Here is a 15827-nt window from a genome sequence, read left to right on the forward strand (position 1 = left end):
GCCCAAAGAGATCTTGCACCTCTGGCCTGCTGCAGAGACATCAGCTGGCTCAGAGCTATCCCCTAACCATGCTCTCCAACAAAGTGATGCAAAGAACAGTGCTAAGAGGTAGCAGGATGCTGGTGAAAAGAGTCAGCCTGCCTTTGTTTCCTTGCAATGCTTCCTCCTTTCCATGCCACATACTAAACCCTTCTGTATTAACAAGCCTCCAGATAATAGTATTGACCCATCACATCACAGCACTGAGAATCAGACTTGCCAGGGCCACAGCACTGATGTTCAAACCTCCAGGCAAAAGCACTGCACATTTGGCATGGAATAGGTGCCAGTAACATGCATGAACACACAGCCACACCACAGGCTCTGGGGTAACATGTCTGCCTGCAGATTGTACCTGCCCATTTATTCCTATACATGCTCTTTCAGGCAGACATCTCAAAGATACCTGCAGCACACCAACCTCCTGCTAAGTTAAGGCCATTCAGGCTCAGCGTGTCTGCGCCGGGCTGGCTCCCTGCCACATGCACAGCACTCCCTCTCCTTAGACTCACAGCTGGATCACAGGCAGGCAAAAATCCTCAGGGGCATCACAGCTGCAAGGCTTGAAAACAGAGTATGAAAAAACATCATCTTTGCTCCAGTCCAGGGTGAGGCAGGGAAGTGGCTGCCAGATGGGAAAGAGAAAAGCTCTCCAGATCTATTTGTTCCACTAGTATTTTCCATAATAATTAAACCCCTACCATTGAGTAGAGATGGCTAAACATCTTATCAACACCCCTCCTTGCCATTTTCCTACTGTTCCATGTGCATCTTCCCTCACAAACACTCAAGAAAGCGCAGGGAGAGGAAGCACAGCCTATCAGTCCCTGCTGCAGCAGCAGCTAACAGCACCACGCAATGCCAAGACATGACTAGCTGCAGACTTCCTGACCACAGCCTGGAGCAGACCTCACAGCAGGGTGTGGGCTATAACCAGTGTGCAAAAAAAGCAACAACTTTCAACAATGTTCCACTACCTCACTACTGTGTTCAACATGATAAACATTAAGGTGACTCCCGTTTTCAAAGGTGGTGGTCTTTACTCTGATCAGGCTCACTTTGGGTCCTCCCAATAAGAGGTTGCTTTTAAACTGACTTTTGTATTTATAATTGGTGGAGCAAACCATAATTATGCAGCAATGGACAGATACCAAAACCCAACACCTTGAGAGGCTGCCCAACCACAGACAGTAGACTCTCTCATTGCTGAAACCAACAGACATTACATTAAGTGTTCCAGCACTGAAGGATAAAAACCAGTCTGAAACATGCAAGAGCCTCCAGCCCACAAGAGCATAATCTTCACCATGGGGAAAGTTTCCCCCAGTTCTAGATCCAGCACAACCCCACTGAAACCAGGACAGCTCTTCAAAACACACCCCAGATGCCCTGTTCTGAATCCAGCCCTGCAGGTTCAGCTTCCACCAAAGGCACCAACCTCTTGGGACCTTCAGTCTTACCTTGTTCTCTTCAGGGGTGAAAAGGATGCGGAAAGTTGAAGGCATGCCAGGTGCTACCTTACGGCACACATCACTGGGGCTGATCAACTTGAAGTAAGGTGAGCTCTCCAAGACAACTTTCACCAGCCGAGGAACCTGCAGGAAAGACATAAAACTACAATTTTGCCACTCAGCTGGAAACATCAGGAAAAAAAGACCTGCCCATGCCCTGGTGACATCATTCCTTAACCACCTTTCCAAAGCACTTTTAGCTCTTGAGGTACATGCCCATAATACACAAGGATGGACTTGAACCCATTCTGCCTGGGCCAAATAGCTCTAGGCCAGAGGCAGTAGGAGCAATGCCCTGCTGTGAAGGCATCACCAAGCAGTAAGCAGATATATCGCCTGAAACAAGTCATCCCCATCTTCAACAAGCCCAAAGAATCTGCTTGCTTCTGCTGGCGTACATCCATGTGGTAATGCCTCTAGAGGAAGAGCATATTATCTGAAGGCAAAACAGTATTTGTTATAATGGGGCAAGGAAGAAATTCACTTCTAACATACTGGGTTTGAGTGGGGCAGTCATGCTGCAATGCTACAGTTGTGCAGACCAGCAAGAGAAAGAGACGACAGACATTGTGGCCTTACTGGGAATAAAAGCAAACCCAAAGAGCAAAAAGGAGGAACATCGGAAGACAAAGAGACAACCCTAGAAACAATGAGATGGCTAAGAGAATTTAAAGGAGGCTATAAAGAAGCAAGGGAGAAACACGGTACTCTACAAGGAAAGGCTGAGGCAGAAGATGAGAGCAGTCAACTTGCCAAAATGATGGAAAGCCTGATGACCCTTCAGGCTATGCCTATCAATTATGGGCTTCGAAGGCATTTTTCTGCCTTGAGATACATAACCAGCACTGACTTATAGTGTGGTTTCATTATTAAAAACCAATCTCAGCTCCCTGGAGGCTCTTGATGCCTAGTGACTGTAGCCAGGCAGCTGCCAGTGCAGGCAAGTCAGATCTCTGGGTATTCTTCCCCATACCCAGGAATCCCTGCAGGCACCCTGCTGCAAGTTTCTACTCTCTGGGATACCACAAGCACAGAGACAGCAAACAGGCTTTTTCTAGCACACAGATACCAACCCCTGAGTAGCAAATCTCATCTCAGTCTAAAACAGGCAATTTTGACTGACAGGCAGCTTCATTGATAAACAACAACCCCACATGAGGCTTGAGAAAAATGGAGGTTCATTCTGCACTACCCACCCGAGCCTCATAACCCATAGCCAAGGCAGTCCTGAACTCTCCAAACACCCTTTGCTCCCAGCAATGCCCTGAGGCAGCAAGTTCCAGGAGCCAGCTTCACACTGCAGACAAATGTTTTGGTCACCAAGTCCCTTGGGAGATGAGCACACATGGCTAAGATCTTCAGCAAAAGCCACCCAGAACATCTCTAAGGGTGATGAGGAGCAGCTTGAAGATAGAAAACCAACTTTACAACACACAGGTAAGACCAGTAAGTATGTAGTGAAGCATTTGCTTATTTGAATCATTACAGAGCCTCTATTTGGAATACTTTGCTGTTAGATGGATTTTTATGCAGCAGACAACCTCAGGCTACCATGCAGTATAAGTCAGTATGGTTCAGAGGAAGCTTGGAAACTAGTGAGAAAACTTTTAGATAGAGCACAATGTTGCTTTTCTCCAGGACATTACCAAAAGCCAACAATATTAGAGTATAATAAACTCTATTGGGTTTATAATCTCTAACTTTGTGTACTTAAATATGCCAAGGGTTTTCCTTAGAGCTGATCTTACTTTCACACCAGTGCTGTCCAATGGTTGAGGTCTTACTAGCTTCAAAACTAATTCAATTTGGAAAAAATCAACAGTTCACACATTGCCTCCCCTTAACAGAGCATACAAATCCCAAGGTGCAGCTGCACAATTTATTATTTTTTACTGGGAATGGCAGAAATGTTGATGCAGATGTTCTTTTCCACTTGAGGATGCATGAATAGAGCAAATTAACTGTTTGCCTGTTGGCTGGTACTTGGCAAAGACAAATATTTTGAAGTGCTGCATGGATAATGGAGCAGCTGAAGCCAAAAGACTTAGTGGGAATGTGGGAATGAAGCAGAGCCATTGGAAAAGAGAAACTGAGGCACATTTTAATCAGGAAAGAGGATACCTACAGCAAAGAGTACCCAGAATCAATGTGGACCACACAAATGGTATCCCTTGGGCATGGGCATCCACGCTGCATCTTTCCAATATTCCTAAGCTAAATGCCAGACCAGGAATGGCACAGTACTCTCCAGGAATAACTGAGGTATCACACCTGCATCCTTCCTTGCCAAAGGGTCTTCCATTTTCAACCACATCCCTGTCAGAACCTATTATCTGAGAATACATTTTCACTTCTCTTGCTGTTCCTCCACCTGCAATATGCCAAGAGCCTTTTTTTGTCCACTTCGTTTCCTCCAAGAGGTAGATCTGGAGAGGGGGGGTTAATTCACCTGCTCTCATGTACACTTCCATCTTCCCATCCTGCCATGTATATATCTTACTCTTCATTACAGAACAGTATCTTTAATTACACCTTTCTTTTTCTGACCTTTCTCTGCTTCCAGTACACTTATTGTTACGTGTCAAGAGAAACACTTGCGTGTACAATGTTCTCTCCCGGAGAACTTTCTAATCTCAGTTCCTTTCCTCCCTCCTGTCTTTTCCCACCAGCTTGCTCTTGGCACATGCCTCATTCAAGCAAATGTTTCCCCAGCTGAAATTCAAAAGGTCTCAATTTTCCTCTTTACAGTGGAACAAAATTGCTGACATTTTTCAATTTTTCCTTTCTCAACTTTCTTGGGAAATCTCAAAATGATGACAATATTTTCAAGTAAAGGTGGAGACCTTCAAGAGCACATTACTCTGGCTGTGCTGTGGTTCTCCAAAGGGAAAGCAGAGACCCACTTAGTCTTAGAAAAACCTGAACAGAACTGAATTAAGCTTAGCAGAAGCCTAAAGTGGCACCTAAAGGCCTCCCACTGCTTCTGCTAAATCAGTCTGTTTCCACTGCTGTTTCAAAACATCTTTCCTGGAGTGCTAATGCCACTAAACATAACTTATTCCAGAATAAAGTAGAGAAGATTCATCCCATGTGCTTTGACAGGGAGCTGCACAGAAGCAGCTAAACAGGCTGTGAGGGGCAGAGATGCCCTGCCAGAAACCAAGACTAACCAAGCAGCCAGTGGGACATGGTGCACACTCTCAAGGTAAAGCATGAGAGCAAATAAGAACTGTACAGCCCTCATTCCCATCAATCCAGGGCTTTCAAGGGGAAGGATGCCAACTAGAAAAGCTCCTTTGGGTTAGATACCACTGACAGATGGCCAAAATAAGGGGGAGAAGCCCAGTATGGGAAGATATCCATCATCCTGCAAAATAAAGGTGGTGAAATTTTATTCTTGGATGTGCTGTGGTGCAACAGATAACTTGCTACTCTGTATACCACATGAATTACACTGCTCTCCTCTTCCAGCACACTGTGAAACCTCCATATCCGAGCACTTACCTTGTCATTGTTCCTCAGAATCAGTGGCACTTCGTAGACCTCGCAGGGGACGTAGCTCTGAAATACCACCTCTGATGGGAAAGGCTGAAACAAGCTCTGTTCCAGGTCAACTGCTGAGAACTGCAGATGCAAGACAGAGCAATGAGAAGTTCAGCTGCTGGGAGAAAGATTCATGAATGAGAATCCTACATTGATCTCCACTGAAATACAGTCTCCTGATGAGTATGTCTGCCCAGCTCGCAGTAGGGAAACAGTAGCTCACCCACCTGTGTTCTGAGCTGATCAAAAGTTTCTGGACCAGGCTAAGAAGCTCTTTTGGTGGGTGTTTCTCCCAGTTTCCTTCTCCAAAACACAAGGCAGCACTTACCTCCAGCAGAGCCCTGTGTTAATGTGGTCACGCAGCTCTAGAGCACTTACTGAGCCATGAGCACTCATGGAACAAGTGAAACCCAAGAATTTACATGAGACTCCACGGGAAACAATTTTGGGATGATACTCTGAGACAGAGAGACCAAGTCTTACACATCCCCAAATATGTCTTTTGATATAGAGCCTAGAAACCACTAAGACGACAACAGTACCAGAGGAGGTAAGGCCAAAAAGAAAGTAACACAGTAGCTAGGGAAAAGACAAATGAGGTGAATGCTGGGTGATGATAAGGTTCAGCTCTTTTCTCAGCATTACTGGGCAACTTGAGTAAGACTGGACTTGGTATCTCCTTCTTCCATGAGCTTTAAATGGATTCTTTAATGTATTCTATTATTGCTCTTTTATTTAATACCACTGCAGAAGCATGTCTGAAAATATACACAAATAGCAAATGCTTACAGAGCAGAGGCATTACTTTGAGAAAACTCCTCACTGCTTTGCCTCCCCTCTTCCAGCTGCACTGCTCCCACTTGAAAGACACAGGCAAGCCTCCTGCTTCTCCACAGAAGTCACAGTCACGCTGAAGCTAGTAGCTGCAGCACACTGCCAGTTATTTGTGCACTCATCTGATGCGTTCCTAACCTCCTGTGCTGTCTAGGGCAATCCTTAACCAATTTGTTACAGGTCTCTTGCTGGTGATCTTCCCCTCAACAGCCTGCTTCAGCAATCTACCCATTTGGACTGTGTATTATACTGAGCAGTCCTGTAAGAAAAGCAGCCTTAAACATACATCTAAGTAAACACTGATCCAGATAAAACACATCCACTCCCCTCTGCCCAGGGCAAATCTCCTGTATATCTGGCAGCCTGCAAAATCTAACACTCAGTAAGGGTCCCACATGTTGTTCCAACCCAAAGCATTAAATGCAACTAGTTTTGTTAAATCTTGAGTAATTACCATAGGCCCTTAGCCTTCAAAGGCCAATGCTGCCACCGTTCAGGGAATCCTATGACCCCAAGCATTTGACAGTGACTGCACCAAGCAAGACATGGCTATTTCAGCAGGAGAGTGGAAAATGGTAAGCCTGTGCCCTTGTGTCCTGCCACAGCCTTCCCCTAGCATCATGCTTTAGTGATGGTAGCTAAACTCCATCAAACCCCACCAACTTCAGCAAAGGTTATTTATATCAGCTTAGTGCAGATCAGGACTTCAACATCTCACCAGGGAATAATGTTTTCCTTTTCCCCCCAGTAGGAGGGACTCCACCACACCAGCAGTTTGAAAGGACAACAGGACCCAGTCACAAAGGTGTTTAGATAAGCTGGAGGCAAGCCTGTCACAAGCACACAACCTCTTCAAATGTCACAAACAGCAAGGAAAAAAAGGCACGAAAAGGCTACCTTTTGATGGGAGGTTTCACTCATGTCTAGAAGCTGGATAATCTGGGGCCGCCTCATCTCCCGAGTGCTGGCCAGCCTCTGCTCTGTGGTAAGAGACATCTCCTTCAGGAAGGCAGAGGGAGTCAGCTAAAACACAAAACACCAGCAAGAGCTACAGAAATGTCTTTGTTCAGAAAGGCTTTTCTTGTTCAAGTGCCACTGATGAATAATTTGTGATCACAGCCACTAGGATACTCCTGGAAGTCCCATAAATTACCTGCTGAAATATTTAACATCAGTAAATTAATGATATAGAGCAGAACACACATGCTCTAACCAAGTGGCTCTGTCCCATTAGCTTCTTCATGATGTGATGTGACATGTTTGGGGATTTCTGCTCTTTGGGCATTTGTTTCCTCTTTAGTTTTGCTGGATTGAGCCAGTGACCTTTGAAAAGAGTGGGGAAGAGTTATCAGAAATCCCCTAACTCCGTCCTTGCACAACACTCATAAGCAACACGTGTGTGGAGTTCTCACTGCTGGGTGAACCAGAGGAAAGCAGAAAAGCAGCCTTGTGCCAAGGCTGAGGTGGAGAGGACTGGGTCCAAGTTTTAGTTATCTCTTTTTAATGAACACTTTTTTTCCTGTCTGTTCTAGCCCCACAGACCCCTCCACAGAAGTATACAGAGATACCTCCTTGGCAGAGCGTCAGCAAGAGGTCATCTCCAGTCAAGTGAGCTCCAGGCAGCAAAGGGAATGTTTCTGGACAGGAAGGAAGAATTGCCCTAACTCCATTGCTGTTTGCAGGGCTGGATCTGTGCTCCACACAGGATATGAGATACAGTAACTGTTTTGGAACCTGTTCTAGCTGGGACCAGCCATGTCTCTTAAGTCTTCAGGCAGAGTTTGAGCAACCCACCACATGCCCAGCTACCTGGAGGGCAGGTATGGTCAGAGCAGCACTGGCAAGCATGCGTACATGAGAGAAGATATTACTGCCCACATAAAGGATGGAAACAAGCACACACTTATGCTTCAGCTATTCCAGTGCAATGCCCAGTATATTCATTTAACTTGGCTCCAGTAGTACATCCAGGCAAGACTCTGGACTTGCCCTGAAGCAGCAGACAGTCCATCCCCCACTGCACCACAACAGCCACCTCCAGCAGAAGCATGGCAGCAAAGAGATGGGGAGGTGGTGTCTAGCTTCACAGTGCTGCTAGACAACAGGAGAGCAAGCAGAGGCAGGACATGGGAAAAGTTTCTAGCCTCAACACAGCTCCTACCTGGCCCACAGCAAGTACTTACAGTTACAGACTCCTCTGCCTCGCTGACTAGCTTCAGATTACGAGGTATTACTGCTTTGCTCTGGAATCCATCAGCCATTTTGGAGGACCCCACGGACCGATGCATCTTGCCAGTGGCCAGCTCACCTGGAAGAAGCAACAATGGGACTCTGAAAATCCAGAATCCCATTCATGGCAGACCCAAAGGATACACCTGTGTCTCCAGGCTGTGGCATCCTTCATAAGTGGAGAACATAAGGCCTCCCCACCCTGTTTCATGATTAGACCATATTTAAGCAGCAGAGTTAAGATTCAGATAAGTAAAACCCCAGAACAAACATTCCCTGAGCCAAAACAGCCGTTTACTGTGGGTGCAGTCCCATGAGCCACAAACAGACACCACGGCCTGCTGGCATTTCTCACCTTCCCCCTGACTTCCATTACTTTTGGAACCCCATTTACTGGAATTATTAATCAAATCTCTATTAATATCCAAACTGTCCTTTATTACTCTTTAAAAGTTTTTTGGTGGGAACAGAAGGAAGGTAAATGTCACTTAGCTGCTTCATTTCACAAGAACAGCTGACCTGATATGACTTCGTGCCTGATCCTCCTAAGTGCTCAAATTATTATAAGCAACCTTAAAGCCAGGGGTCACTGCTGCCCCGAGCGTTAACAAAATCGGACCATCTTCCTACTTTGCAAACCAAATGTCCACCCTTTGTACAAGGAGTCTGGTGATGTTTCTAACTAATGGAGCATAGAGTTCAATACTCTGATTAAGAACTATAGTTTCTCAAGGCTAATTTGGTTGTTTTAAGTTACAAAAATTATCCAGCAGATACAACTCCTTCCAGGCATGAAATTACTACAGTGCCCAAGAGCATTTCTCCATGGAGAATGAGGGCCCTAATTTTCACTTATTAACACCCAAACTCAAGGCTCCCTACAGGCATTGAGCCTATAACAAAAATAAAAGCATGAAACCATTAAAGGAACATGAGCAATTAGCTCAAATATAAATGTAATGAGATGTGAAAGCAGGGCCACTTAAGACTTTATCCTAATGGCAGGTCATCTCCAGCATCCTTATCCTACAAGTAGCATGGGTTAACAAGTCCATGGGCCATTCTTCTTCCAGTCACCAGCCAGTCAACCACCTCTCTTCATCTGTGTCACGCAAAGTGGGTGTGCAAGAAAGAACGGGCAAGAAGAGGAGACAAATGCAGAAAGCAAGTCTCAAGCACTGACAAAAATCAAAGATAAACATATACAGCATTTACTAAGCACTACTTCGGACTATAATTTCCCCTCCCCTTCTGGCTAACTGGACCAAGGGAACAGGTAGATTTGCCCACTTCTTATTTTCTGGGACTTGAAAGACCAGTGCTCTCAAACCCAGCTCTACTCTCAAATTTTTCACATCCTGACATCGAGTAAAATCACAGATCATATTCCCTCCTGCTTCCTTCTGTTCCACATCATCTTTTTTTGTGTGGAGTTGCTGTATACAGCAAGACATCATCTATACAGAGATGACCCCTCCCTTCCCCTCAAGTTTTACCCACATCCTGCAAGCAAGGCAATAACTTCATTCCTTTACTCTCCAGACAGCCACAGTATTGTACATGTTCATGGTGCCGGGCCTTTTACAGTGTTAGGAAATGACAAGGTTGCCATTTCCTTTTGTTCTTGCAAGAAACACAAAAGCACAGCATTGTCCTATGGACACAAGGACATACTGCAGCAAGAGCTAGGATTTAAAGCTGGAAATAACTATTTTTCAAGAGAGAAGTCTAATGGGGATGATACAACATTAATCTGGATTTCAATGTTTTATTACTGGGTCTTGAGAATAACTGGATTATTTGTTCCAATTTTCTAACTGTAATTTCACTTCACTTGAAATTAATCCTGTTCATCATGCCCACAATGCTTACCTCCAGAGTGCTTCCAGCCTCCACACCCCCATCCCAGTCTTACAGCTTCCCCAACCCTCTAGCCCTGGAGCAAGGCACTCCCACAGCTCCACTGCCCTAGAGCCTGGAAGGATCAGCCTCCCAGATTAGGAAGAAAGAAGAAATTTGGCCACATCTCCCTGTAGAGGCAGGACAAAACAGCAATCACAACACAGCATGCCTCCGGCCCACCACCTCTGTCTGGTGGGGGGAGATCCCTCCCTTCCCCACCTCAGACAGCCCTCTACCCACCCCAGAAACATAAGGGAGGATTTCAATTCCCCCTCTGCTCCAGGCTCAGGGCACAGACAACTCTGGCACCTCAGCTTTAGGTTCAGAGCACGAATGCCCTGAGTCTGGGCAGAGGAACCTGCTGTGCCAGGACACAGCAGCTAAGACAACCTAGACAAGCAATGAAGAAATACACCTAGGGCTGGAGTAGAAATTCCTGACTTGTCTCAAGATGTATCAGAGCAGGGTGCTAAGCTGAAGATCACCAAGGACATCCAAGCTTCAGCCCTCCTCCCCAAGGCTCCCTTTCTTTACTCCAGTATCTACAGCTAAGCTAGAAGTCTCTACCATCACTGTAAGTTACACACCAATTTTAGAACCCATTAAAAACCCTTCTACCTCCCCAGACTGGCTCTTAGACCAGGTATATAGTTAAATCCTGCCAACTACCACAGGGTACAGGCCCTCCTGCCAACATAACTGCCTCTTTCCTGCCAGGTGGCCAGATACTACCTTAGGACAGGTAATTCATGCTTCTCTGGAAAGATTCACTTTGCGTAGTGCCCAGTCGTGCTTCCTGAATCACCACAGGCTACTTAGTGGCTGTGGACAGCCTGGAAGAACAGGAGCCAGCCAGGGAACCGTTGGTGTGACCACGCTCCCACCAGTGCAGCAGTAACTGTCACTGGGCTGGTGGCTTCCCAGAGCCCAGCAGAACTTGGAAGGTAAGTGACAGGACTTGGAAATTGGGCTGCCCAGCATCCTCTCTCCTCAACTGTTACAGCCTTGCCAGGCAGAGTGGAAGGATTTTACCAGGACCCCAAGGAAGGAGAATGTTCAGAGCTTGACATTAGCTAAAGCCTGCTCATTTCTCTGCTGCTGAGCTCCTCCTGCTCTAATGTGGGGAGATACTGCACTGTGCAGGCTGAGTACTGTGTGGAGAAGCTTCTCAAAGCAGCAGCACCTCATCCTGTAAGCAGCATAATAAGAAAGGTCTACTAACCCAGTAAAGAGTGGGGGTTTGCCATCTGAACTGGTTCCACACCAAGGGAACAGATGCACGTTCAAGCATTTGTGGCTTTGGGATTTCTTCAGCTCTAGGCTGGAGCAGTGACTATGCTTTCTGCCTTGAACTTTCTCAGTATCATAATTAGTCAACATGGTCTCTACTCTGGCGGTTTACAATGCCACTGAAATGCCTTGATAAAGTTATAGCCTTGCAAATCACTGCAGCCCATCTATTTCTTAAACATCTCACTCCACAGTGAATGATTGCAGCAGTATTAGAAAGTACACCTTAGAGTAGCATTTGTTAATGTTCCACAAGCTCCAGATAAGTTAATTTAGACACTGCAGACAAGCTAATAATTTCTTTAAAGAGTAAAGAAAAGTTTCCACGCTGACTTACAAAGCAAGAATTTAACTTCTATTTTGCTCGCCCAGGGAGGACCCCAATCACATCAATGCAAAAGAGCAGGCAAATCACCACATTGCTGCAGCTCCAACAATGCCCTTGGGGGGTGTCCTCTGCTGTTGCACCTGGTGAATACCCATCTGATGAGCTTGTTCCAATTAACCATGCACACATATACACACACACCAGCCAAGAACACCCAACTTACAAGAGCATCTCAGCTGCCAGGGAGCTTCATGCATTTTCAGCACAGCATATGCTATAAACAAAAGCTTCTCATGAGACTCTCAGCCACAGACAAACCAAATCATCACATCTGCTTGGCAAGGAACAAGGAACCCTCAGTTTGAAAACCAACATTCATTATCTGGGTGTTTACAATCCAGTCAGGGAGGATTCAAGCCCTGAAAACCAACTGGCTCTCCAGCCAGCTAGCCTGTGGAAACTCACTCCAACACATCTCCCACATGGTGTCCAGCCACAAATCCGAGTGGAAACTAGAGGGCTCAGGCAAAGAAACCTAAGACGTGGCACCCTTGTGTGCTCAAGGCACCAAGACAGAAGTGCTATAAGGAAAGGAAACTGGATAGTGGGTGATGCTGCCCATCCCAGAAAGCAGAACTCAGGAGACAGATGTCAAAGTGAGACCCATCAAGTCTCATGCTTGGTCAGAGACGCAGTCACAGGGCTGCCACCTTGTGCTCCTTCCCACAGCTCCAGCACCTTAGAAGCAATGTTAGAGCCTCACCTGCTCAGCACAGAACTAACTCCTGCCTGCAGCAGGCAAATAGCCCAACTGGAGCCAGGTTTCATGCTCAGAGGACTTGCCAGAGAAGCCTTAGGTGCTTAGCAAGGGCAACTGCTGGCTGCAAAGTATCTTCATGGAACTGCCTGGTAGAAGCCACACAAAACCCATACAAGGCTTGCAAGCACCTCAGCACCCAATGCCAAACCTGATGCTGGTATCTCAGCCTGATCTCAAACTCAACAACCCTGCTCCCTTACTCAGCTGCATTCCTGCTATTGAACTCACTATTTATTTTCCCAGCCCAAACCTTCCTGCCCTCCCCAGGTAGATGGAGGGGGCCAAAGCCATTCCTTAGTCCTGCTTGTCAGCCCGGACAAGGTCACTTCCACATCTCCTAGTACTGCTGCATGAAGAAAGCAAGCGAGAAAAAGCCTGATCTGCAGGCTAGCAGGTAGGATGCTTGAGGGCTAAGGAAAAGCCTTGGCTGGGGGGCTCTGCTCCCTGGATTAAAGTCTTTTAGCTAACGACTATTTAATGTGCAACACATAAGCAGTCTCTGGAGGAAAAAAAAAAAAAGACCAGGATCATCTTCAAAGTGAGGGAAAAAGATTTGTTTCATGTGGGCTCACACCTACTACAGAGACTCCTTGCTTCAGGCTAGGCAGAAGAGAAGGGTCTGCACAGGATCACCCTGTTCCCAGGCAAGTGGGTTTGGCCATGAGCTACATTAGGGGAAAATAAAAGCACCTTCACCTCTTTACAGCAGCAATATTAACCTCTGAACACTACCTGGCTCATGATATGGGCTAGGGCCATATGGCCAAAGTATCTGTAGGCACGAGGCAGGGCTTCATGCAAGCTCAGTCATGCCAGGACCTGGAAAATTCAGAAGGCTCAACAGCACAAATACAGGCACAGAGGAGCCCTTCAGGGCCCATGAGTTTGGCAAAAGCTGTGCTGAGGAAAAAGTTGATGTGAGCACTTAGATATGGCCCTAAAGCATCCAAATCCCTTTGTGCATAGGTCCAATAGCTTCCCTCTGTAAAATAAAACTGTACAGCTCTCTGATGATACTGTGCTAAAAAAGACAGGAAATTAAGAATAAACAGCAACTTTCTTAATGGACATCAAAGAAAAAAAAGGGAAGTTTCACATAAAGGTACAGCTTCATATCTATACAGATCCTGTGGCTGTCATTATACCATGTGCCAGTGCTCTTATTTCAAGGGACCCCACACCACTTGTGCTGAAGCAGCAGCACCAACCTCTGAGCTGGTCTGATACCAACTGATTGCCCTCCAAACTTAAAGGCTGGGGATATATTGGCACACTCTGCACTACAATACACTATACCCGGCTTTTCTTGCAGGAGCATAGGCTGGTGCCTGAATCTTGCTTCAGTATACACAATAAATCCTCTTTCTTCTTCCTTCTGCAAAGAGAAGCCATCTCTCTGTGGAGTAATTGGTTAATTTGCCTTTCTATTACACTTTGCTGGAAGAGTAAGACAAGAGATCTGTTAAAAGTGAGAATCAGGATGCTATTGAACAATTTTGTTCAGTTAAATCATCTTGCCCTGTTCAGGCTTAAGTAGCAAGATCACATTTCTTGCCTAGAAATCACCTGCTTAGCTATAATTACCATATAAACAGCATCTCAAGGAAGCCAGGAAAGGAGAAGCAGAATTTCCAGGACTAATCTCTTGCCCCTCCAGCCCACTGCTAAGTGGCTGAGTGCTTTCTAAATCAAGTCTTGCTACCTAGGAAGCCTCACCTGTCACCTTTATATTCCAGTCCCTCTGAATTTTATCACTTTGGTACTGTCATCCTGCAATTTATTACAAAAGCTCTACCGTAGCTGAGATAATTAATAGGAGCCTAGTGATATACCTTCCTATCATTTCTTTTAATAAACTTAACTGTCAGCTGACAGTGAGATGGACCAAGCTCCCTTCCAAGGGTCTGTTGGAGATTCCCCAGCTCCACATGCTATAATTTAGAGCTGTGGCTCCGGCCCGAATTATTTACAGTACTATCTTCCCTTTCCCAACTGCCTCTCCCAGCATCTGCTCTCTGCTATTCTGGCTTTGCAACTTTGCAAATACCTTTTTATTTACTCTTTCTGGCACCTGGACCACATTTCATAGAATCATTTAGGTTGGAAAAGACCTTTAAGGTCATTGAGTCCAACCATAAACCTAGCACTGCCAACTTCACCACTAAACCATGTCCCTAAGTGCCACATCTACACATCTTCTAAATACCACCAGAGATGGTGACTCAACCACTTCCCTGGGCAGCCTGTTCCAAAGCTTCACAGCCCTTTTGGTGAAGGAATTTTTTCTAATATCCAAACTATACCTCCCCAGCCCAACTTGAGGCCATTTCCTCTTGTCCTATCACTTGTTACTAGGGACAAGAGATGAACACCCACCTCACTACAACCTCCTTTCAGGTAGTTGTAGAGAGCAGTAAGGTCTCCCCAGAGCCTCCTTTTCTCCAGACTGAACAACCTGAGTTCCCTCACCTGCTTCTCATAAGACTTGTGCTCTAGACCCTTCACCAGCTTCCTTGCCCTTCTCTGGACACACTCCAGCGCCTCAGTGTCTTTCTTGTAGTGAGGGACCCAAAACTGAACACAGTATTCAAGGTGCAGCCTTACCAGTGCAGAATACAGGGGAACAATCACTTCCCTGCTCCTGCTGGCCACACTATTTCTGATACAAGCCAGGTTGCTATTGGCCTTCTTGGCCACCTGGGCACACTGCCAGCTCATATTCAGCCAGCTGGCAACCAACACCCCCAGGTCCTTTTCCTCTGGGCAGCTTTCCAGCCACTCTTCCCCAAGCCTGTATCATTGCATGGGGTTGTTGTGACCCAAGTGCAGGACCCAGCACGGAGCCTTGTTGAACCTCATACAATTGGCATCAGCCCATCAATCCAGCCTGTCCAGATCCCTCTGGAGAGCCTTACTACCCGCAAGAAGAGCAACACTCCCACCCAACTTGGTGTTGTCTGCAAATTTACTGAGGGTGCACTCGATCCCTTCGTCCAGATCATTGATAAAGACATTAAATAGAACTGGCCCCAAAACTGAGCCCTGGGGAACACCATTTGTAACTGGCTGCCAACTGGATTGAATTCCATTCAACACAACTCTCTGGGCTTGGCCCTCCAGCCAGTTTTTTACCCAACAAAGAGTACACCCGTCCGAGCCACAAGCAGCCAGATTCTCCAGTAGAATGCTTTCTCTCATCCACTAAGCAGGTCACCTTGTCACAGAAGGAGATCCAGTTAGTCAGGCAGGACCTGCCTTTCATAAACCTATGCTGACTGGGCCTGATTAATCTGCTTGTCCTGTACATGCCATGTGATGGCACTCAAGATGA

The 15827-nt window shown here is 46.2% G+C and overlaps 1 protein-coding gene across 1 annotated transcript in view; it reads right to left on the reverse strand.

The window, feature by feature from the left end:
- LOC104313091 (hydrocephalus-inducing protein homolog) overlaps positions 1-8224 on the reverse strand; it is a 74132-nt gene extending 65908 nt beyond the window's left edge. Inside the window, exons 1-4 of the mRNA XM_009911881.2 lie at positions 8111-8224; positions 6825-6950; positions 5055-5174; positions 1500-1634 (exon numbers count right to left, since the gene is read on the reverse strand). Of these exons, the coding sequence (XP_009910183.1) occupies positions 1500-1634; positions 5055-5174; positions 6825-6950; positions 8111-8215 (486 nt within the window). The 5' untranslated portion in view covers positions 8216-8224. The remainder of the gene's footprint in view (positions 1-1499; positions 1635-5054; positions 5175-6824; positions 6951-8110) is intronic.
- Positions 8225-15827: the final 7603 nt, after the last annotated feature.

The sequence above is a fragment of the Haliaeetus albicilla genome, chromosome 10 (assembly GCF_947461875.1).
Source record: "Haliaeetus albicilla chromosome 10, bHalAlb1.1, whole genome shotgun sequence".
NCBI lineage: Eukaryota > Metazoa > Chordata > Aves > Accipitriformes > Accipitridae > Haliaeetus > Haliaeetus albicilla.